The 23,195-nt window shown below is 39.0% G+C and overlaps 1 protein-coding gene across 4 annotated transcripts in view; it reads right to left on the bottom strand.

Annotated features, from left to right (window-relative positions):
• SETD5 (SET domain containing 5) overlaps nucleotides 1-23,195 on the bottom strand; it is an 81,876-nt gene that overhangs the window by 9,808 nt on the left and 48,873 nt on the right. For 3 of the 4 annotated variants that reach the window (XM_044921152.1, XM_044921142.1, XM_044921147.1), the window contains 10 exons: nucleotides 23,006-23,154; nucleotides 22,495-22,612; nucleotides 21,417-21,526; nucleotides 20,049-20,295; nucleotides 19,604-19,687; nucleotides 18,392-18,652; nucleotides 17,408-17,728; nucleotides 16,750-16,992; nucleotides 11,423-11,552; nucleotides 3,470-3,714 (listed from right to left, as the gene is read on the bottom strand). In XM_044921152.1, the coding sequence (XP_044777087.1) occupies nucleotides 3,470-3,714; nucleotides 11,423-11,552; nucleotides 16,750-16,992; nucleotides 17,408-17,728; nucleotides 18,392-18,652; nucleotides 19,604-19,687; nucleotides 20,049-20,295; nucleotides 21,417-21,526; nucleotides 22,495-22,612; nucleotides 23,006-23,154 (1,908 nt within the window). Of the gene's footprint in view, nucleotides 1-3,469; nucleotides 3,715-11,422; nucleotides 11,553-16,749; nucleotides 16,993-17,407; nucleotides 17,729-18,391; nucleotides 18,653-19,603; nucleotides 19,688-20,048; nucleotides 20,299-21,416; nucleotides 21,527-22,494; nucleotides 22,613-23,005; nucleotides 23,155-23,195 lie in introns of all 4 variants that reach the window. The other variant, XM_044921156.1, reaches the window with a different exon arrangement.

A 23,195-nucleotide genomic window follows, 5' to 3' on the forward strand; every position in this document is an offset into this window, starting at 1 on the left:
CACACACACACACACACACACACACACACACACACACACACACACACCTTCATTTTCCTCCATCTACATTGAAAGTTCTGAGTGATCCAGTCACACATGGGAAGATTCATTCAACTTACAGCGACTGACTGGTTGCTCTTCAGCCTACTGCCCATTCATTCGGACCCCCCAGCCCTCCCACACACTCATGCACACTCACTCTCAGCCTCCAAGTGTGATTGAGATGGTGTGATAACTACCTCGGGTGACAGGGACTCGGGCCTATTCGCAGGGGAACTCTCAGGGGAGGATATGTTCTAGAGGAGGGAAAAGCATCTTGTTATTCATCTATCCGAAGTCAAGAACCAAAACAAAACAAACAAAAAAATAAAATAAAAAGCAAGCATAGATGGTTAGCCACAACTTTTTGTGGTGGGGGCAGGGGGAGGGAAAAGAATGCACAGGGAAAATGTTTAACTGCAGAATTCATCTCAATGGACAGAATGACTGGTTAAAAATGCTTCCTGGTGTCCTTGAAAGCATTTAGGGATAAACCGTTTATAATGTTTCATGCTGTAAGTAAACATCTTAAGCAGTTAACAAAAAATTTAGATTGGTGAAATTGTACACTATAATTTCATTTGAAATTCTGCTCTACATCTGATGACAGTTGAGCAGCCTATAGTATTTATTAATGATGGGTATCCTACCACTTATTCCTCCATAGGGGAATCTTTTTTTGTCCCACACTTCCTTCTGAAAGTCCTATTTCTCCATTCTCCTGAGTGGTTCAGGCTTGCCACCACTGTCCAGGCAAAGTGCTGAGCATGCTGGGGATGATGGGGCTAGGGAGATGGCCAGCTCCTCCTGAATAACAGTTACAGGAGACAGAATGAAATCTAGCTTATAGGCTAGATGGTTTATGGCATAATCTAACTGGATCTGAACATCCCTACCTACCAATGTTCTCTCAAATTAAAATCCCTTGTACTTCTGGGAATGGGGCGGGGCGGTGTGGGGTGGGGAGCAGAGGGGAACTTTTTTTTTTTTTTTAAAGATTTTATTTATTTATTTGAGAGAGAGAGAATGAGAGACAGAGAGCATGAGAGGGAGGAGGGTCAGAGGGAGAAGCAGACTCCCTGCCGAGCAGGGAGCCCGATGCAGGACTCGATCCCGGGACTCCAGGATCATGACCTGAGCCGAAGGCAGTTGCTTAACCAACTGAGCCACCCAGGCGCCCGCAGAGGGGAACATTTCAAGTCCCTGCATCTTAAACAGGCTTCCCCTTAGAGCTTTCACCTGAGGCAGCACTCCCATAGCACTCAAACGATCTGGACCGTGAACTCTGATGGAAGATCTGAATGGTAAAAAGTGGATAGAAAGATGGCGGTGGTTGTGACAAGGATTCAGAGTACTAGCGGTAAGGGAAGGGAAGGGTTCTTAATGTTGGAGACTCTGGACAACTGTGAAATGAGGCTGTTAATTTTATTTGGTGGGCTGGGTAGTGTGTAGACACTGCGCCAGGAAGAGAAGGGAAGGGTTATTCTGGTGTAAAGGAGGGGTTAATTAAGCTTGCCCTCCCAAAGTTGCTTTTTACTCCTTTTCCTTGATGCTTCCCCCTCCCTCATGATCTCGTCATGTCTCTTCAACTCCTTCCCTTAGCACTGGAGACATTTTTCACTGGGATGATTTTCATTTTTCCTTTAAAAAAAGATTCTTCCCCAACCAAACTGATCTTTACCTGTGACACCTTTTTGGTATTTCTCTGTGTCATAGTCTTGGATGGAAATAAGGCTTCCTATACTAGAATATAGGAAAGAGCATGTCAGTTAAAATGGTGATAAAGATGGTCAGGATGGTGAAGTCTGTTTTATTGACAAGGTTAAATTTCCTTAGTTAAATCACGAGACTGGAACAGTGAAAATAGAGGCATTAGACTTTTTGAAGGGATGAGCTATTTAATATATTTTCTTTTATTCCCAGTATTCTAACATTATGCTTAGCCTATGCGCATCATTAAACTGATCTTTGATTTGTAAAATAAATAAATAAAATACCTTACCCTTGCACAATGTTTCAGTTATCCAAAATACTACCTGGGATTAGGAAATGCACTGAATGCTCAATTTAACTGTCCTGGAAGGTGATGTACCTTCTAATTTCTGTAATTTCACCTTTTTAATTATAGTAAAACCTGCAATGATAAAGTATGAAATCCTATGCTTACAATTTGCTGCCCTCCAGGGTGAATATTCTCCTATGAAATTTTACTATTGAACTCTACTTGCTAACTGAAAAATCAAGGCAATTAGACCAAGTAAAGTTAGTAAGGCCTGAATCAGCTGCTTTACTGTATGGCTGACAAGAATGCCAAAGTGAATTTGGTAACTTCTCTATAAATCAAATGTAACCAGAAAGGTTCCCCCTGCTTCCCCACCAACCCCTTGCCAAAGAGGTTTGCTCCCAAAGTAATTAGTACAGTCTATTCAGGTATAGAACATAGCTGTTTCCTGCGTTCAAGGTTGCTAGCTACCTCCTTCTGAGTTAGCCACTCAAAGTTCTGGTATTTTTAATCCCTATGCTTTCATAAGGGCTGAATAGGCAGGAAGGCATTGGCTAAAGCATTCACCTTTATCAAAGAACACATCGGAGAAGTTACAAGATAAGGGCAGAGCTAAGTGTTTAGTGATCAGAATAAGTTTCTTTTAAGAAGGAAGAGACTGTTTAATGAATTGCAAATCAAAGTAACATGCAATAGATTGATTTTTTTTATACACAAGGATTCTATTCAGTAAACCTGCTATTATCCACATGTGAACACGAGAATGTGATTCAGAATTAACTGTTCTAACAGCTAAGATAATACATTCTAACTTAATCCAGACAGTGAATGTAATAAATATGTCTCTTACAATACATGTTGTTAGCCTCTAACGTTTCATTCCTAACACATTTTAACAAGAAGGGAAAGTAACCTGGAGTAGGAAAAAAACCCCTCATTTGCCACAAACCATACCCCAAAGCTTTCTAAATCTCTGTTCACTGAGGCCACAAGAATACAAAACAACAGAGAAAGATAACTCATTTAAAGGCCTAGAAAGAAAATCAATCAGTATAATCTGAGCTCTCAGGCTGGTATCATTAGTGGTTACTAGGCAGCTAGAGACCTATTTTAACCAAGGTATGCAGTAAAGACAAAGATGGCGATGTAGCATGCTTTCTATAGTTATGGAGACTGATGGATTGCATGCAAAAACAGATGAGTGTCATCCATGGTAGAACTATTCCTTTTTGGGGAAGTATGGGGACTTTGGGGGAAGATGAGAGGCTACCAGGTAACAGGTCACACCGACGCTGAGGTTTCCCATTCTCTTGCTGAGACTGGCAGGAACATGGTCATTAAATATTTGGAATGATATTATACTTGAAATGAGGAGGGGCAAATGATAATTTTCATATTCAGCACTCCCAACAAGCAAGCCCAAATCACCTCAAACTGCAGAGGAGTATTGCAGCGACTAGCAGTAGTAAGAGACGTGACTGGTGAGAACATGAGGCTGTATCCATTTCGACACTCCTCTTCTGGGTGAGATGGGCCAGGTGTGGTCAGGGAGGGGCTCTTTGAGCCTGGATTGGGAGGGGGTGGTGTGACTGGAGAAAGAGGCCGCAGTAACTTGGTGACATTCTGTTCCATCAGATAGCGAGACTTCCATTTCTTTAATGGGCTCAATAAGTCTGTGAAATACAAAGCTTGGATGAGAGATTGAAATCACAGTTTAAAGGGAGGCTCTGTAGTAAAGCCATTAATCTCTAGCCCACAATGGCTCTTAATTCCTCTTCTGCCTCATCCCATTGTTATCTCCCACAATCAAACCAAAAGGCCAAAGAATTCTTTGTCGCACTTAAGTAATTCTCAAAATTCTCTATTGCCCAGAGAATCACCAGATGAATCGGACACTGCTAATGACTGATCTCTGGAACGAATTTAATCTCGTCCAGGGGAAAATATAAACTTCTTTTATTTTTCACACTGAATTTCTAAAAATCTCAGTTCTGTGTCACTTTGTTAAAATCACCCTCTACTAAGTAATTTCCGTATCACCAGCTCAAGTTTCTAGAATGTTAACTCCATACTCCTTTTACCTTTTTATATATTTCTACCATTTTTTGGCAGCTCTTTCTATAATGTTCTGCTTTAGTAGGAAAGAGTTACACATGATTACCTGACCTATATATCTGGCCCCTAGTTTTAGAGTGCTTCAAAGTAGGAAATGATTTTTACAAAAATTTCTCCCAACCATTTTCAAAAATGAGGCTGGTACTCTTTTTCTGATTGGAATATCCTACACTTCTTACACTTCTTGGGTCCACTTATAAAGGAAATTATTACTACCCTATATATTTTAATGACCACTAGGGTCAAAGCACCTATCTCACTTTCTCAGAGGAAAAATCTACTTTTATTCATTTACAGTTAAAAGAGATTTATTTACTTAATACCTACTATATGGAAATCACTGAATTAGGTATGTAAGGGGAGAAGGTCACCATATATTCTATTTAAGGGGATTTACAAATTTGTGAGGATAAGAAAACGTATGTAAAACATGTTTAATATAAGTTTAAGAATCTCAACAGAGGTGATCATACTGCTATGTGTTCGTAAAAAATAATTATGCTTTGCAACTCTTAATCTCAGAGTCCTGAGTTCGAGCCCCACACTGGCTGTAGAGATTACTTAAAAATAAAATCTTAAAAAAAGTAATTATGCTTTTAAGTGCTTATTATATACCAGGCACTATTCTATGTTCTTTATGTGAATTATGAGATTTAATATGAACAACTCTATAAATCCATTTTAAAGATGAGGAATTTGATGCGCAGAGATAAAGACTAGGTAATTTAGTTTCACTTACATTCTATTTTTTTTTTAAGATTTTATTTATTTGAGAGACAGAGACAAAGACAGCGACAGAGATAGTGACAGAGAGCACAAGCAGGAAGGAGAGGGAGAAGCAGGCTCCCCGCTGAGCAGGGAGCCCAACTCGGCCCTGGATCTCAGGACTCCAGGATCATGACCTGAGTGGAAGGCAGACGCTTAACCGACTGAGCCACCCAGGTGCCCCTCATTTACATTCTCACTCATTATTAAAATATATCAGATTGGGTAAGAAAGCAAGACCCATCAAGGGGCGCCTGGGTGGCTCAGTTGGTTGGGCGTCTGCTCAGGTCCTGATCCCAGGGTCCTGTGATCGAGTCCTGCATCGGGCTCCTTGCTCAGCGGGGAGCTTGCTTCTCCCTCTGCCTGCAGGTCCCATTTCTTGTGCTCTCTTTCTCTGACAAATAAATAAAATCTTAAAAAAAATATATACTGGCCTATTTTCCCTTTATCTCCATATTTAACTCAAAACATACTTCAGTAGAAGGTAGTAATTATCTACCTTTTCCCATGTCAAATAGTACATCTTCCAAAATCTTTTAGAATTATAGAATTATAATTTCTCCACTGATCTGAAATATGACATTTATCCTATTAGAGTCTTACACAAACTGGGTTTAGTTTTGTACACCTGCTGTCTAAATGGCATTAATATTGACATCTGTTTTAGTAAAACTTTTGGGTAATTCCACTTATTCTACTCAAAATATTTTGGCTATTCTAGCATACTTGTTCCTGTCAGTGAACTGTTGAAATCATTCACCATGCTGACAGTACTCTCCCCGACCAAACAAAGTCAGAATTTTGATTGGTATCGTATTAAATTCATGAGTAACTGAGGAAGAATTCTCACTCAGCACCACGGTACAATCTTTCAGCTACTCATGCCTTCATTTATCCCTCTTCATATAGATCTGTCACATTTCTTTCTTTTGTTTTTTTTTTTTTTAAAGATTTTATTTATTTACTTGACAGAGAAAGAGAGCACAAGCAGGGGGAGTGGGAGAGGGAGAAGCAGACTCCCCACTGAGCAAGGAGCCGGACGCGGAACTCGATCCCAGGACCGTGGGATCATGACCCGAGCTGAAGGCAGACGCCTAACCAACTGAGCCACCCAGGCGCCCTCTTTCTTTTCTTTCTTTCTTTTCTTTTTTCTTTCTCTCTCTCTCTCTCTCATTTATTTATGAGAGAGTGAGAGAACGAGTGAGCAAGAGCAGGGGAGGGGCAGAGGGACAAGCAGACTCCCTGCTGATCAGGGAGCCAGACTTGGGGCTCCATCCCAAGACCTTGAGATCATGTCCTGTGCCGAAGGCAGATGCTTAACCAACTAAGCCAACTCAGGCACCCCGATTCATCACATTTCTAATTTGGGGTACTCTCCCATGTTCTCTAGATTTTGTTACCACTGTGTATTACACGTATTTCTCCTCCCTCTGTGTTATATCATCTGCATGTTTGTTTGGTTTTTTTTAAAGATTTTATTTATTTATTTGAGACAGAGAGAATGAGAGAGAGAGAGCACATGAGAGGGGGGAGGGTCAGAGGGAGAAGCAGGCTCCCTGCCGAGCAGAGAGCCCGATGCAGGACTCGATCCAGGGACTCCAGGATCATGACCTGAGCCAAAGGCAGTCGCTTAACCAACTGAGCCACCCAGGTGCCCACATGTTTGTTTTTTGTTTAAGATTTACTTATTTATTTGAGAGTGAGAGAATCCTCAAGCAGACTCCCTGCTGAGTGCAGAGCCCAAATGAGGGCTTGATCCCAACTGAGGGCTTGATCCCAACTGAGGGCTTGATTCCAGGACCCTGAGATCATGACCTGAGCTGAAATCAAGAGCTGGCTGCTTAACCAAGTGAGCTATCCAGGTGCCCTCTTCATGTTATTTTTTAACATGTAAGAAAATAATTCTAGACACTGCTAAATAATGTAAGAGTGGGATAATCTGATAACCCATTTTAAAAATTTATTATTTTTTATTGAAGTATAATTTAGTATATAGTATTAATTTTGGTGTACTTGATAATGCATTTTAAGGTTTAATGTAAATAGTTTTCACCATTAAGCATAACTGGCAACTATTTTGCAGAAAGATGTAAAAAAAAAAAATCATAGGTGGGGTGCCTGGGAGGCTCAGTCAGTTAAGCGTCCAACTTTTGGTTTCTGCTCAGGTCATCAGATCGGGCCCTATCCACACTCAGCACACAGAGTCTGCTTGAGGTCTCTCTCTCCCTCTCCCTCTGCTCCTCCTCCTGCTCGCTCTCTCTAAATAAAATCTTAAAAAAAAAGTCATAGGTATTTTACTAGATTTTTTTTAAAAGATTTTATTTATTCATGAGAGACAGAGAGAGAGAGAGAGAGAGGCAGAGGCAAAGGGAGAAGCAGACTCCCCGATGAGCAGGGAGCCCGATGAGGGACTCGATCCCAGGACCCCGGGATCACAACCTGAGCTGAAGGCAGACACTTAACGACTGAGCCACTCAGGCACCCTTACTTTACTCGATTTATCATTAAATTCATATTTACTGTACTATTACTCCCCCTCCTCCATATGAATAATTTTTCAAATACTAAACCATCCTTATATTTGTAGTAGAAATTTCATTTGCTCATAATATACTTCTGATATTCTTACAGACTCAAGATTCAGATCACTGAAATCTAATTCAAAAGTAGTAAGATGCTGTTTTTTGGGGGGGTTAGTTTGATAAAATGAATAAAGGGTGAAAAATTTAATAATACTGTGTAGTATATGCTATGTGCATATACTGTATGTATAGTATATATATGCATATAGTATGCTATATGCACCCAAAAGTATGTGCACATAGCAAATCAACAAATTTTACCACTCCTTTACTGCTTGAAATCCTGCTTTTTATTCTCTATATTTTTGCAGTTATTAATAATTCTATAACTTGTACTTTGTACAAAACTTTTTAGTCTACATTTATCTCTGTACAACAACTACTAGTATTTTTTTTAAGTTTATTTAAGTCATCTCTAATCCCAAAGTGGGGGCTGGAACCCATGACTCTGAGATCGAGAGTCACATGCTCTACTTACTGAGGCAGCCAAGCAACCCAGAGTATTAGCCTTTTTAATGCATTATGTTAAATCTTACCAAATTGCTAGTAGTAGGGATATTATACTCTGTCATTTTTATTGCAAATCCTTTCTCTCAACAGACTTCTCTATTAACTCAGAGACAATACAGACACAAACTTTATTCAAGTTTGACTTAAAAAAAAAAATATTTGAATGTGTCTAGAACTTGCTTTGGCAAAGATCTAATTCTTTTCAATCCCCAAGTAAGTAAAAATTCCAGAATAATTTAGCAAATATTTCATTTACTTAAGACCTGTTTCTGGCTATTCTATCCCATACATACACATACGCTCAGGCACCAGTACGGTCCTAATTTAATTACTAGCTTCCAGCTTCATATTAGAAACAAGTTTTGGATTTTGAGAGAGAGAAAGTGAGCGAGCAGGAATCTTAAGCAGGCTCCAAGCCCAGCATAGAGCCCTAGGTGGGGCTTGATCTCACTACCCTGAGACCATGATGTGAGCCAAAATGAAGAGACGGGTGCTTAACCAAATGAGCCACCCAGATGCCCCTAGAAACTAGTTCTGTACCTCTAGGGAAGGCACTTCTTTGACTTTTTATTTTCTTCTTTTTTCCTGTTTATTTTAGATAAACTTCATTTAATCAAATTCCAAAATCAGCTTGTTTGATGGGAACTATATGAAGCTGGGGGTGGGGGTGGGGGAGATATTACAGTTATAATTTCCATTAAGGAATATAGACTATCTTCATTTCCTCAAGGCTTTATTTTTTTATTTTTTTAAAGATTTTATTTATTTATTTGACAGAGAGAGACATAGCGAGAGAGGGAACACAAGCAGGGGGAGTGGGAGAGGGAGAAGCAGGCTTCCCACTGAGCAGAGAGTCCGATGTGGGGCTCGACCCAGGACCCTGGGACCATGACCTGAGCCAAAGGCAGACGCTTAACGACTGAGCCACCCAGGTGCTCTTAAAATGCTATTAATTTTTGCCTATGTACCTTCTATCCAGTGGTTTTATTGAACTCATTAAATCTAAGTTTTTCAGCTGATTAGAGTTTCCTAGGTACATATCCACACCATTTACAATGAACATTATGCCCTCTCCTTCCTGAAGAGCAATTTTATTTTTTATTTCTACACAACTTTAGATTTTAGCAACTTAGAGTCTTTAATGTACCCTAGTATCTGATCTAAGTTCTGTAAACATTTCATAAATGATCGACAATAAAGAGTATTTTGTGTAGAGTATGTTAGTAATAATTCCTTTTATGGGGTCAATACCATACTAAGCACTTTACATACATTATTTAACTTAATCTCATACAAGCTCTATAAAGCAGGTATCACTATTCCCATTTTACAGAGGAGGCTCATAGATGCTTAGTAACTTGCCCAACATCATGTACTTAGTAAAGGGTAGAGCTAGTCTTCAAATTCAGGTCCACTGGATTCTTTCTACTATACCAATACAATTTCCTTTCTTTTTTTTCCCCCATGGGGTGGGGCACACGGGCACAGGGGAGGAGCGGGGGGGGGGGGGGGGGAGAGAGAATCTTAAGCAGGCTCCACGTCCAGCACAGAGCCTGACATGGGGCTTGGTCCCACAACTCTGAGATAATGACCTGAGCCAAAATCAAGAGTTGGGTGCTTAACCAAACTGAGCCACCTAGGCACCCCCACTTCCCTTTTTTTTTTTTTTAAAGATTTTATTTATTTATTTGACAGAGAGAGACACAATGAGAGAGGGAACACAAGCAGGGGGAGTGGGAGAGGGAGAAGCAGGCTTCCCACGGAGCAGAAAGCCCGATGCGGGGCTCGATCCCAGGACCCTGGGATCATGACCTGAGCCGAAGGCAGACGCTTAACGACTGAGCCACCCGGGAGCCCCTCCTACTTCCCTTTCTTGATTAACATCTCCTTGGTCTTTTTGAAAAAATATAACTAGCAAATAAAAGTAATCCCTCAGGATTTACACTAACTTGCAACAATATACCAAGTCGTTCATTTGACTACTGCTTGGTTTAGTTAAATATTTTCCTTCTGGTTATGTTGATCCTTAAGGGCAAGGTGTGTCCTTTGAATGTTTCTCACTGTTAGAGATGAGAGCAAAAATTCAATAATTGGTGACTAATGGTCCCAATTCCATTCCAACTGGGGCATGTAGTAACAAAGACACTTTGCCTATGAGTCTCTGCTGGTTAGGACATGAACTGCTATACAACCTCCCTTTCCCAACCTCAAATACAGAAACACAAATGCAAATGTGCATATGTAGGTATACTAGACAGAAGATTTCATTTAAGTTATACTCTCACTATACTGTAAAAGTTTCCAATAAACTGATAATATTGATGGAAATCTGGTATCAGCATTTCTTTATATTTATCTAGTTTGATTAAATCTTCCTAATCTTTGATGCAGAAGAAGAGTAAAATACTTTAAGAATAAGAGTAAAACGAGAAGATAAATAGTATCATTTATCTTCCAGATGTTCTACACTTGGATTTTATTATCCTGGGGTTACACATGTGAAAATTTCTAAGGTATAATCCAAATTAGAGATAGAAGAATTAACTAAATTTGAAAAAAAAAAAAAAATTTTTTTAGTAGCTTACTTTTTTCCACATATATTACATCATGTTAGCTGTAATCTTACATGACCTTTAGCATCTAATTTATTTTATTTTTTTGGTTACATAATATTCACAGAATTGATTTAGAGATAAACTTATGAAAGTCACAGAGAACTTTTCAATTAAGCTGAAACTGGCAGGAGAAACTTTGGTAAAAAGACTGGTTCCCACTAAGTTAGCATCACAAGTTCATGCACCAGTGCTCTCAACTGCAATTCAATTAAAATTACCCTGTAAGAATTACTGTGAAAACCAATGGACCAGATGATTTTTTAGGACCTTCTAATTTAAAAACTCACAAGAACTTTATATTAGATTCAAAGCCATGTCTCCTAAAAAATTTTACACTAATTGTGCAAGCCCTTTTGAAAACAGTAACATCTTAAGGATTTCTCATTTACTTCATTCACCCCCTGCCCCTTCAACCAAGCCCCACCCAGCTCAATCATGTGTAATCTTTATTGTTTCCTCAACAATGCCCCACATCTTTCTTGCTTATTTCTCCTCTTATAAACATGGATATAGATTTCCTAAACTTACTACTTTAAATGTATCTAACCTTTTTATAACCATTTCTGCTGTTATCTGTACACTGTCTAGTTCCTTCTTTGTCGGCGTGGGAAAACTGTTCCCTGACTTGAGATCTCTCTTCCTCTGTAAAGACAGATGTAAAGTAACTATTTAGATAACAATGTTCTTTTTTTTTTTTTTTGTATCAGACTGTTCAAATACTCAAACATTGAATTTTTTTATGTGGACCTGAAATAATCATTGCTTATGTATTCAGGAAGGTTTGAGATACGTACCTGCATTGTCTTTGCAGATACTAGAAGAGTTACTATTCTCATTACTTTGGTATAGGTGCTGAGTTCTAGTCTCTTGGGGTACAGATGATGTTTGAGTCATCCCTTCTTCCAAGGCTTGCTTTATCCAGCGCTACAATGGGAAAAGAACCAGGGAACTGTCAATAATCATTTAAAACTAATTGGTAAAGCTATTTTAAATACATTAACCGGATCATTACATATCAACTGGTGAGAGATGCACTCCAACACACTCACTGAGTTCCACAGTCAAGTATTTTTTGCCTTGCATTTCAGCATATTAGAATATTGCCCCATCAATTCCTTCTCTGGGGCAAAACTGAGAAAATCTGCATTATACAATAACGAGATCCCATCAAAAAACCAAAACCAGTAAAAAATGATTACTATTCAACTTTTCATATTGCTCAGAATGGGGTAAATGGGAAGAGATTAAGAAATCTTAGGTATCATTTGATAGAGAGACTTTGATCATATAGGATAAAACTAGTACATAAAATAAGTGCCTAAAAGGAAGATAAAAGATCTCTTAAGAGTTGTCTGCCCTGTGCTGGGGACATATGAAAAGATAATAGAAAAGATTCACAGGAAGACTTTGGATGAGAATAAACAGCTAGCTCTTCAGTACAGGTACAAAATACTTCCAAAAGGTCTACTCTCAGATGGAATAACCTGTGAGTTTTTTCTCCCTACTAAGTACTTTGGTTGTATTAGGCAAGAATAATGCAAATCACCAGAATAAATGAACTTCTGCAGAAATCAAAAAGGGGAAAAAGCACAAAAGAGCTCTCTAATCAGTCACATTTTTTGTAATGAATACTAGAATCTAAAATGATGAGATATGAATTTAGGTCAGAAAGTGACCCTGCAAAGATTAGGATAATAATTCATCCTGGGGAAGAGAGAAAATTTCTTACCTGTAATTGTGTTCTCTTAAGATACACAGTTGTAGGTTGCTCACCACTCTGTGGCTCTCCTGCCCTGACATAAGACAGATCGAATTTTGATAAACATCAATTTCTGAATCAGACCCTCCCCCAAATAGGAAGAGCAAATGGTGATTATAATTTTATACCTTTAGAGAACAAGTATTACAGGTAAGTAAATATTCTCTTCATCAAAGAGAGCAAACAGATTTACCCTCTTAGAAACATAGGAAATAATCATTTCTTAGGAAATAATGTGAGGAAAATTTCACCAAGAAAAAATTTAGATCATGTAAATAAATGGCTTTGTGGTCTACCAAATCAAAGCAAAAATAAAACCGTAAACACGAGGCAATAAGAGTGAATAAGCATATAAAAAAGAGATATCAAAAGTCAGTTGAATCGTATCAACATTTTATGATATGACCAGGTCTCTGAAAAGCCAAAACAAGACCAAGAATGAACTCGCTTATACACAGAATACTGATGTCAAGATGAACTGTCAGAACCACAGCACCTTACAACTTAGAAGAGACCTTGGAAGTCACCTTGTCCAAAGCACTCATTGTACAGATGGGGAAAATTAGGCCCAAGAGGACAAAATGAGTGAAAAATCCTTTGTTACAGATACCTTTAATACAAGCTTTTCTTTTCAGAGCAGGTGACAGGACTCACTTGGGGTCACTGTGCTTTCCTCCAAGAGAAGATAATTTCTTAAATTTCCAGTGTCAAGTAGATGCACCCATAAAAGAATTGACATTCTGGATCTGATGACTACAAAAAGGGAAAATAAAACCAGGACAGGGGCATTCTAAGGAATAAGATGCTGCTATGGTTAGCTATAAGGTCAAACACAGCAAATATGATCAAACCCATTCCTCCTGGCCCTTCTGTATGTCTATGTAATATTTTAGAGCTGATAAAAAAAGAACTTGACCATTTGTCTGTTAACTAACAAGTTCCAAATAACAAATTAATTTTAGATACCTTCACACCTCAGTTCTGGCTACAGTTATTAGATCAAAAGGATACTTCCTCCTTCTCCAAAACTCTGTATAAGAGTTTTTTAGAAGCTCAGAGATAGGTGAGAGAAATGTTTTGACGAGTCTCATTACTATGGGGAAGAAACAAGGAAGTAATTCGAGTTTTGGAGTCTAAAGATCTGGACTGAAACTTGGCTGTGCCTCTCACTAGCTGCCTAACTCTGGGCAATCCATCTGAGCCAAAGTTTCTGAATCCATAAATCAAGGCCAATAACCCAACTTCCTAGGGTTGTCATGAAGGCTAAGTGAGAATGCATATGAAGAAAGCGTGTAGCTTATCACTAGGCGCACATACTCAGTGAGGACCTGTTCAACTGAGTATGGAGATACACAGATTATATAACCCCCTCCTGTATACACAATAAAATACCAATGCAAAGCGAAATGTTTCATTTTCAGTTAGGACGGTTTTCTAAGAAATTTGGAAGACCAAACCCCCCCCACCCCACACGTTATTATACCTACAAAGTTAAAGTTTAGAGAGGATTTAGAGAGAACAAGGAAGGACACTACTGAAAGGCTTACTGGCCACTCATAAAATCAATGTTTCCATTTTAAAATAAGTGAAGACCCACTACAAGATATACCAATAATGTGCTTTTTAAGAACTATGATTCACTATAATTTAGAAACTCCAGGGACATCAAAAATGTTCTGTCAAACACTCTTAAGAATCTGGATGCAAATATACAACATGCAATTTTACACGGTTTTTAATTTATGAGGCTTTTACATCCTTTAATCAGGTAAGAAACAGTATGCCTATAAGCAATACACACTGTTCTAACTAATCCCATGGAGGGTGGTTTTTCTCATCTAACATATTCTTCTCTGAGAAATTTTTAGAAAATTATTACAATTTTGTTGAATAATGCAGATCTTCTTAGGTCCTATACTAGGACCTAAGTGTTCTTTCTAACCAATCTAAAAATAACTCTTTTCAATCCCTACCTAGGATTAAAGCAGAGTTCAATTTCTAGATAAAAGATCCACAATTCCATTAATTCTGTGCTATAACAAGTGAAATTTTTATTTTGTAATATAATCTGGATGTTAACAGCAAAGATTAAAGCTGTGACTTAAACTAATTCAGATCTAAACTTAATTTTAAAAGACCCAATTTAAGTAAGATAATTCTGCTAGATAACTCAGCATACATATCCTGAACTCTTCCCGAAGACTAATATGACATATAGAGATAAAAGTGCCTGAGCACAGCCTGCAGAGAACAAGACTAAGTAAGGATGGTCAGACACATTTGGAGACTAAAACATGGATATGAGTTAAATGGGATTTTTATCTGTTGCCAGTGGAGATACAAATATGAGCTATAGATACAAGTCCTAAACCATATGAGGTAAAAAGAGTTCTAAGAAATGGATTTCCTATCAGATTTGAAATCAAATTCCTACATGTTTTTGGTTTTTACAGGACTCTGCTAGTTGGAAAATCAAGACAGGAATAGAAAGATTATAACCCAGCATCAGAATGATTAAGGTGGCATTTCAAAGGCTAGTCCATAATGCTTACAATTCAGACTTCATTATTAATCTGTACTAAATAATTGTCTACCCTTCTCAAAGGACCAAAATAGGAGATCCTACAGTCTGGCTTGATAAGATGCTTCAATAGTTAACATCCTTAGAAGTCTAGTATTCAAGTCATCACCTGACTTGCTCCTCCAAACTAAAGACCATTATCTGCACCTTCTCTAATTGTTCAATAGCACTCAAAAAATGTAGTTAAGATTTTGAGCTGTTATTCTTCATGAGGGACTGAGCTAAATGTAATAGGAAGATTAGTTTTGCATGCCATACCAGAGTTAACACAACTCTCCAATTGTTACAGAATAAGGTTAATCATAATGCTCATCAAATGCAAACAATTTTTTTTCCTTCTCAGATGATCTCTGAAATCCAAAGTAAGTGACTTGGTGTAAAAATTTATCCCCAGAGACCCAACCCTCCTTTATCACTTAGGCAAATCTCTATCTTATTTTTTTCTTAAGAAAGATCTCATTGTTTTTATTCTTGACACCTGAAATTATTCATGTGATTGTGTTATCTACAAAGCCTCTCTTTTGGCAAAGATCTCATGGTCAAATTTCTCCTTAGGGGTTATTCTACTTGGGAATTTCCCCCAAATAAAACATTAAATGACTCAAATACTTAGGTAAGATGTGCAATTAGGAAGACTTTCTTCAGTGTATGCTACCCATTCAGTGGTAGTGCCCTTCCTTTGTGCACAGAACCCTGTTGCCCTCCTCCCCTCCATATCCCACACCACTTTATCTCATCTTTCATACCCCCCACCCCCAAGAAATAATTTCTGCTCTTTGGGGAAAGAGAAAAGCTTTAAGTTTGGAGGAGTCAGGGAAGACCTGCCTGGAGTTGGAGACTTCATCACATCAAATAATCTACATGCAGCATCCTCATGTACGTGATGCCAGTGGAGGAGGGCAATGGCAGACACTGAGGAAGGCAGCCTGAATCCAGATCTGAGGATAAGAGAAAAGGGTGTTCCAGGGAACAGACTCTACCTCAAAGGAAGACCAAATGAAAGGGTGTCCTAAACTTCTAGCAACACACAAATGACATTATAGGTCTGAGGGAAGTGATCTATTCCCAAGAGACACCTTTGGAAAATATGCAGGGCTTCTGGGAATTCAGAAAGAGCATTCCAAAAACAACCATCAAACACTACTGCCACTAGATCCAAAAACAATATATAACTAGAGAGACAGTGGGGAGAGGGGGATAGAGAGAGAAAAAAAGAGAGAGAGAGAGAGAGAGAGAGAGAATCTTACAGTAGTTTCCGTATTTACTAGGGAATAAACAGTCCAACTTGTTATTTGATCCAGGAACAGAAAATATGCCAATTATAAACAGGACCTTTCCTCTACTCTCACTCAAATGATAATGTAATTAAATTAATTCAAATCACAATTCAATCATTTTTTACTTATGCAATATTGCTCTAGAGTACCTGGGGCCCAATCTCACACAGTAGTCACAAATGGACATTTTAAACCAATACCACAAGAGCACACACAAAACACCCCTCCCTACCCAGTCATCAACTGCTGTGTGCTCTCAACTCAGTACTTCAAGGGCTCTCGGAAAAGACAACAGTGAATCCTCACAAATTGAGCACCAAAAATGCAGTATATATCCCACTTTAGTCCTACTGACTATTGATGCATCACTATTCATGGCTGAAGAACTAACTCATTATAAACTCACATGGGCAAAGAGTGGCTGTCTAGAAAATATGTTAGATATGTCACAATTACAGGCATCCTAGGTTAAAAAAAAAAAAACCCACATAAACACAGACATACCTTTTTACAGGAGCTGAAGGTGCCATCAGGCAGAAGGGGCCTTCGACGTCTCTCAGGGATAAAGGGTGAGCCAAAGCGAATGTAGTGTTTGGGGGTGGTGCAAATTAATGGGGAATGGATAAGACCAGGTAACATGTTCAGGGTTGTTGCCAGTACAGTTGGATCCGTGGTGATACGTAAAGGGCACTCAACAGGGCATTCTTGCTTCTCTGCTTTGTCATTCAACCATTCTGTAACTAGATACTAAGGTAGAAAAGAGATCATTAGTTGGTGCTGCAGATGTAAAAGCCAGAGGCAGCAGCGTAGCTCACAAAGAAAAACCTCAGCTAGAAACTAGGACAGAGGTAGATATAGCAGCTGCAGAGAGTATGAACTGGGCATTCAGAATGCAAGGATATCTTCCTTCACCCTCTCCATGATCATTAAGGGAGGAATAATTCCAGTTATCAGCAATTTAAGTTCTGCCTAAAAGTTAAGGGAACAAAAGAGAGGTAGTAGGATGGTTTTAGCTTGCTGCCTCAAAGCTCTTTATCTACAACTTTTCAATCTAGTAATACTTAGGTGATTTGTTTTTTTTTCTGGAGATTACAGTTCCTCTCAACGTACTAAGACACAGCCCTTGCCGGACTAGACTTATGAAGATGTATTTGTGACTTACCTTTTTGGTTTTGGGGTATTTAGGTGCAGCACGGTTGACATGGGATCCAGTAACTGATACTACAGTTGGGTCAGACCCCATTAATAGCCTGTTTTCTCCTGAACTGTCTATATTTCCAGCTTCAGTAGGAGTTACAGAGCTGTTATTTCCTCCCTCTTCCAAGGCAGCTTGTGACAACTCCGCCTGTTGTGCAATGGCCTGCTTCTGACGCTTTAGTCTTTGGGCTGAACTGGTCCGGTACCGAGAAATTCGACTCTTCGGTCGGGGCCTAGAAGGCTTTGCTGGAGGTGGCTTGGGGACTGGTTTTTCTGCAGCAACATCCTATAATAGCAGAGTGAAATGCTTACCAGAAATTTCTTATCAGCAAACATTCTATCCAGTTTTCTATTCACTTTATGCATTCTGAATATTTAGTATTTAGAAACACTAATCTCAAATGTAATCCTTAAAAAACTTACACAATCAGCCAAAGAGCCTGTAGGTAGATGCCTATTTCTTTACTAATAAGTATTTATAAAATAGGTCAAAAGTCAGCTAAAAATAGCTACCTAATTTTAGGGTTCTTAGCAGGGGAGGTAATTCTTTCCTTTGTTTCTTTCCCAGGTACTGAGGTTTTGCTTAAGGCTTAGAATTCACGGTCAGGGTAGGGAAAGAAAAAATGAATCTATTCTGAGAATCCTATGAAAGGTCAGGTGCCTAATTATGCTATACAGAAGAGCCAAAAGAGATATGAAATGATTTTTATGAACTCACCACAAACAGTATTATCTGGCAGAAACAGTATGAAGTTACATTCTAGTCTAAAAGTGTCTCATCATTCAAATTCTGTCTCCCTGAATCCCACAAAGCAGCTGATGAAAATGGCCTTATTTACTGCAATATGAGGTGAAGCTGAAAATGCTGATTTTCACGATTCCAAAAGATAGATAACTGACATTAACAAAAGCAAGGATGTCTAAGGCCTGGAGTCTTTCCATCTCTTACCCCTGCTTGGGAAGACCTCCGGGTGTTCACTCCAACACTCTGTGGGGTGCTTGGGATGGCCATGTTTGAAGCAGGGTTGCTAACTTCGGGTTCAGGGGCTTCAGTTTTTGCCTCTTCTCCCACAGGGACCTCTGAAGTAGTGGTAGTAATCTCTATGTCAGAGCTGTTTTGTTCCAAGGGCTGATGATCCCGCCGCTTCTTTCTTTTCTCTAAGTTTTCAAAAGCATGCATGATGGCTTCGACCTTCCTATCTTCCCGGGTCTAGAAATAAATAGCATTAGCATAGAAGGAAGCCTCAACAGGAGGTGGGGATATTTTTTCAGAAACGTTATTAATGGAAATTCATAGACATTTAAAGACATTTGCCAGTAAAATGACACATATGTATCTTAGAGAACAGAAGTAAAAAATAAAAATAAAACATTTCTTTTTTAAAAAAAGATTTATTTTAGAGAGTGAGCGAGAGAGCACATGCTCAAGTGGGGTAGGGCCAGGAGAGAGAGAAAATCCCAAGCAGACTTCTCACTGAGCACAGAGCCCAATGAGGGGCTCAATTTCTTGACCCTGAGCCATGACCTAAGCGAAACCAAGAGTCAGAAGCTTAACCGACTGAGCTACCCAGGGGCCCCCAAAACATTTCTTTTTAAATGTTGGAAAGAGCTGTAGAAAAAGGCAAGGTCAAATCTAAACTTTTCAAAATAGTCAATTACTTTGAAACTTTTTAATATAAAAGAAAAATAGCCATCAAAACCAATTTTTCTCTTGATTTTCAGAACTCAAAAGCAATGAAGCAGATCTTCTTTCACTTTTTAGGACCAGAACTAAACATGTCTGGCTTCAACAAGAGAGTAGGATTTCTGAATCCATGTGACCAAAAGTTTTATTTTTATGTCAAAACTCACACAATTCCAGAAAAAGGAGCCCCAACACATGTATCTTGTTCCAACAAGGCAGTTCTTTGGAAACTAGATTGTTAGTAAGAAACCTCTTAAGACCATCATTAGACAATAGTCATTAGATAACTTCTGTGTGTGTGTGTATGTGTGATAAAAATAAATCATAATGAAATCTCCTTTATTAAAAAAAGCCCCAATTGTCATCTGCAGGTGACGGTTTAATATCTTGTTAAAGAATGAGATGATACAAACTCAGAAGAGAAGGGGTTCACAAGCCAGAGATAGCAGGAACCAAAGGATGTTAGAAGGTACCCACCCTTCTGCTATAAGCTGGGTTCTCCTGGTCATCTGTAACCTCTTCTTTCTCTTCTTCTGCTTTTTCTTCTGGATTGTCTATTTCCTTTAAAACAGAGGCGATATTCAGCTGTACTCTTAGGCTTTAAGAAAAAGTGGTCTTTTTTTTTTCTGGTAGCTAAAACTCTCTAGAAACAACTTCTAATGCTTTATAGTGTTATTCATGTGAGTAAATGCAGATGATAAGCCCCATTCTCTGAACTGAAACATGGAAAGCAGCTGAAAGGATGTTCTTGACATTATTAAAAAAGAGTAAGACAATGAATAATGTCACGCACACCTTGACATGAAGAGCGTTAAAGGTTATTATAGACTCCCTACATATAACAACATGTGGCAACCACGGATCCTCTTTATTTGCAGAGAATCAATACCATAGCAACATTCTCTGACCAGGGGAAGATTACCTCATGGTCACTGGACACAGCTGCTTTCTCAGGAACTTGTTCTGGTTGCTGATTGTTATCCTCTTCTGGAGCCTCATTCTGCTGCTCCATCTCTAGCTCTTTCCGTCGTGCTTTTCTACGTCTTGTCTCTGCTCCGATAGTGGGTAAGCTTGGAGGTGGGAGTGGTGATTCTGCAGCATTGGGATTCCTTTTCTGTATAGGGCAATTCCGGTTCCCCTTGTGACACGCACAGTCCACTTTATAATTACTGCTCCAAAGAAACAACCGAAAGTGCCTGTCTCAGTAGCCTTGCAAAATCAGTCATACTGTCCATTCATTCCTTGGAGTAACAGTTTAGTAATTTCCTCTAGTATATCTTTGAATAAGTTACACAGACACATTAGAGTTCTGTGAATACTTTTCAATAGTCAGTGTTTTCCTATATAACCCTAACTCTTCCCCTACATATGGTCAGTGGAAAAAAGGAAACCTTCACTAAGTTCAGTTCTCCCTTATGTCTTTATGCTATTTAGTGGGCAGTGGATCAATAATAGGGGCTGAAAAGGCGATACTTCCCTTGCATCTACCTTTATCACATCCTCACTTTTGAACTACTAATTCCCTACTTATTCCTAATACCTATTCTTCTCCTACCTGTGCTGAACATCAATTTACCAAATGACCTTTTTGGCCTAAAAGGACCAAGGGAGAAAAAGCATCCATTTTACAAAATCCATCACATATTTATCTATGACTTGCCAGCTCTGCTTTGTCTGCCTTGTCACACTCAGATAGATTACATGGTTTGAATGGATGGGGTGAATTTTATTTTTTTAAAGATTTTATTTATTTATTTGAGAGAGAGAGCACATGAGAGGGGGGAGGGTCAGAGGGAGAAGCAGACTCCCTGCCGAGCAGGGAGCCTGATGCGGGACTCGATCCAGGGACTCCAGGATCATGACCTGAGCCGAAGGCAGACGCTTAATGACTGAGCCACCCAGGCGCCCCTGGATGGGGTGAATTTTGAAATTTTCATTCTGTATGGTCCCTGGAACAAGTGCTGTGTGTATAACAACAAACGCAATTTCTAGGAGTGTCTCATACCTACCCTTTTTACTGTTCTTGCTATATAGAGATATATTTTGTCTTTACAAAACACCTTTGGTTAGGAGACTGGTGAGCCGTGACATACTATGTATCTGTATCACTAGGAAAAAACTGCCCTAAGTCTGTTCTTCCCTACACAATTTCTAGACAAAAATGCATTACTTAAGAAAAGATTAGGTTTAAAAAAAAAAAAGGAAATGACAAGGAACAAAAGCAGACCAATAGAAGAGCTTAATATGTAAGACAAGGCCATTCATGTAGGAAAGGTTTTGTAGGTCTTACCAGTTACTGTACTCATAGTCAAATGCTATGGTGACCTCAGCATCTTTGGTGATGGCAGACACCGCATAGATACACAGGTGAATCATCCCATCTGCAATCATGTGTCGCACCTGTGTGAACATGGCTTATGGTTGATGATATACCATAAAGACCCAGGAACTCTCCATAAGATAGAAAATACCTTTTGCCAAAATAATTTCTTTCCACTTAAGTTATGGTAGTCTTTTACGTAACTCCATCATTTCACAAGAAACTGTTAACATAGTAACTGTCTGAAAATTTATGATACTTCTTGAAATAAATGGAGAAACCTTGAGATGTTAGAAATTAGGGTAAGATCTCTGCTCTACATCTTTTTTTTTTTTTTTTTAAGATTTTATTTATTTGACAGAGAGAGGCACAGTGAGAGAGGGAACACAAGCAGGGGGAGTGGGAGAGGGAGAAACAGGCTTCCCGCCGAGCAGAGAGCCCGATGCGGGGCTTGATCCCAGGACCCTGGGATCATGACCTGAGCCGAAGGCAGACGCTTAACGACTGAGCCACCCAGGTGCCCCTCTGCTCTACATCTTAAAGCTGTTTTCAGTTGCATCAGAGAATTAAAATTCCTTAGTCTGTCAAGAGAAGCTCTGTGGATTTTCTTGCTATATTTGATGTAGCTGCACTGATTATGCACTGAGTAATGAATTCTAGAAATGTCTAGAATCTCTCTTACAATACTATTACCTAAAACCTAAAAAAGTGCAACCACACAGCTTAGTTTGGGCTTCATGACATGTTCTAGCATATGGTAATTTCTTTAATATGACCTCAATGACTTCTTATCCAGTCTAGCTCTTTCTCTTTAGCAAATGCTTAATTTGCTTTTTCCCATTTCTTCCTTCTCTAAGGAAACTCATTCCTTGTCCCCATCCAGTCAGAATAAAAGCATCATTGCATTTTTTTGGGTCTCTTATGATAAAAGACTGTAATTATTATCTACAGACCTTAAATTAATCTGGGTGAAGTTTTCAGACTGCCTCTTCAGTAGACTTGTCCTTTGGCGGTTCCATTCAAACAGAAGTTGCTACAGAAATCTTACCTCTGCATTTGGTGTACATGATCTTCTGATGAACCGAGCATCATTACCGAAAGTACGTGCATCCACACACATCTCTACACCATTGAATTTTGAGTAGAAGAGCACAAAGGGGTATGGTCTAAGGGATATAATTGAAATTCCTGTAATTTTCAACACAAATAAAAGGGCCACCCCGTGACTTCACCACAAATATGAAGCATATGCTGACAGAAGAAGCAGCAGTCCTTTGCAATGCCTAAACTTGAAAAACATCACATGCTTGTCTGCTTTTGATTAAAGAACAAGCACAAAGCAAGGAATGCCTGGCTTGGAAAGGAGTCATTACCACTTTCTACATTAAACAATTTGCAGATTTATTTGCACTTTTCTACAAATAGCAGACAGGTGTGAGCTTATCTGAGCTCTAATCTTTTCCCCAAGAGCATCCTATCAACCAGGATGTTTTTTATACAGCCATACCGCTCTGCCAGGCCCACTTAAGCCCTCACTGCTCAGTGAATGATGTTCTTACTTTTTGAAGAAATGCCCATTGACCTCAAATTGCTGTCGTAACATGACTTTCCCTCGATACTCTATTATAAGAGTGTCCAGAGCCAAGTCTCTCGCAGCCCTCAGGATCTTCCGGTGCTTTTGAACACGAGTGACTCTTCCCAATTGTAGCTGCATAAAACCAGAGGATTAACATTAGACAACAGCCACAG

Source organism: Neomonachus schauinslandi, chromosome 1 (genome assembly GCF_002201575.2).
Source record: "Neomonachus schauinslandi chromosome 1, ASM220157v2, whole genome shotgun sequence".
NCBI lineage: Eukaryota > Metazoa > Chordata > Mammalia > Carnivora > Phocidae > Neomonachus > Neomonachus schauinslandi.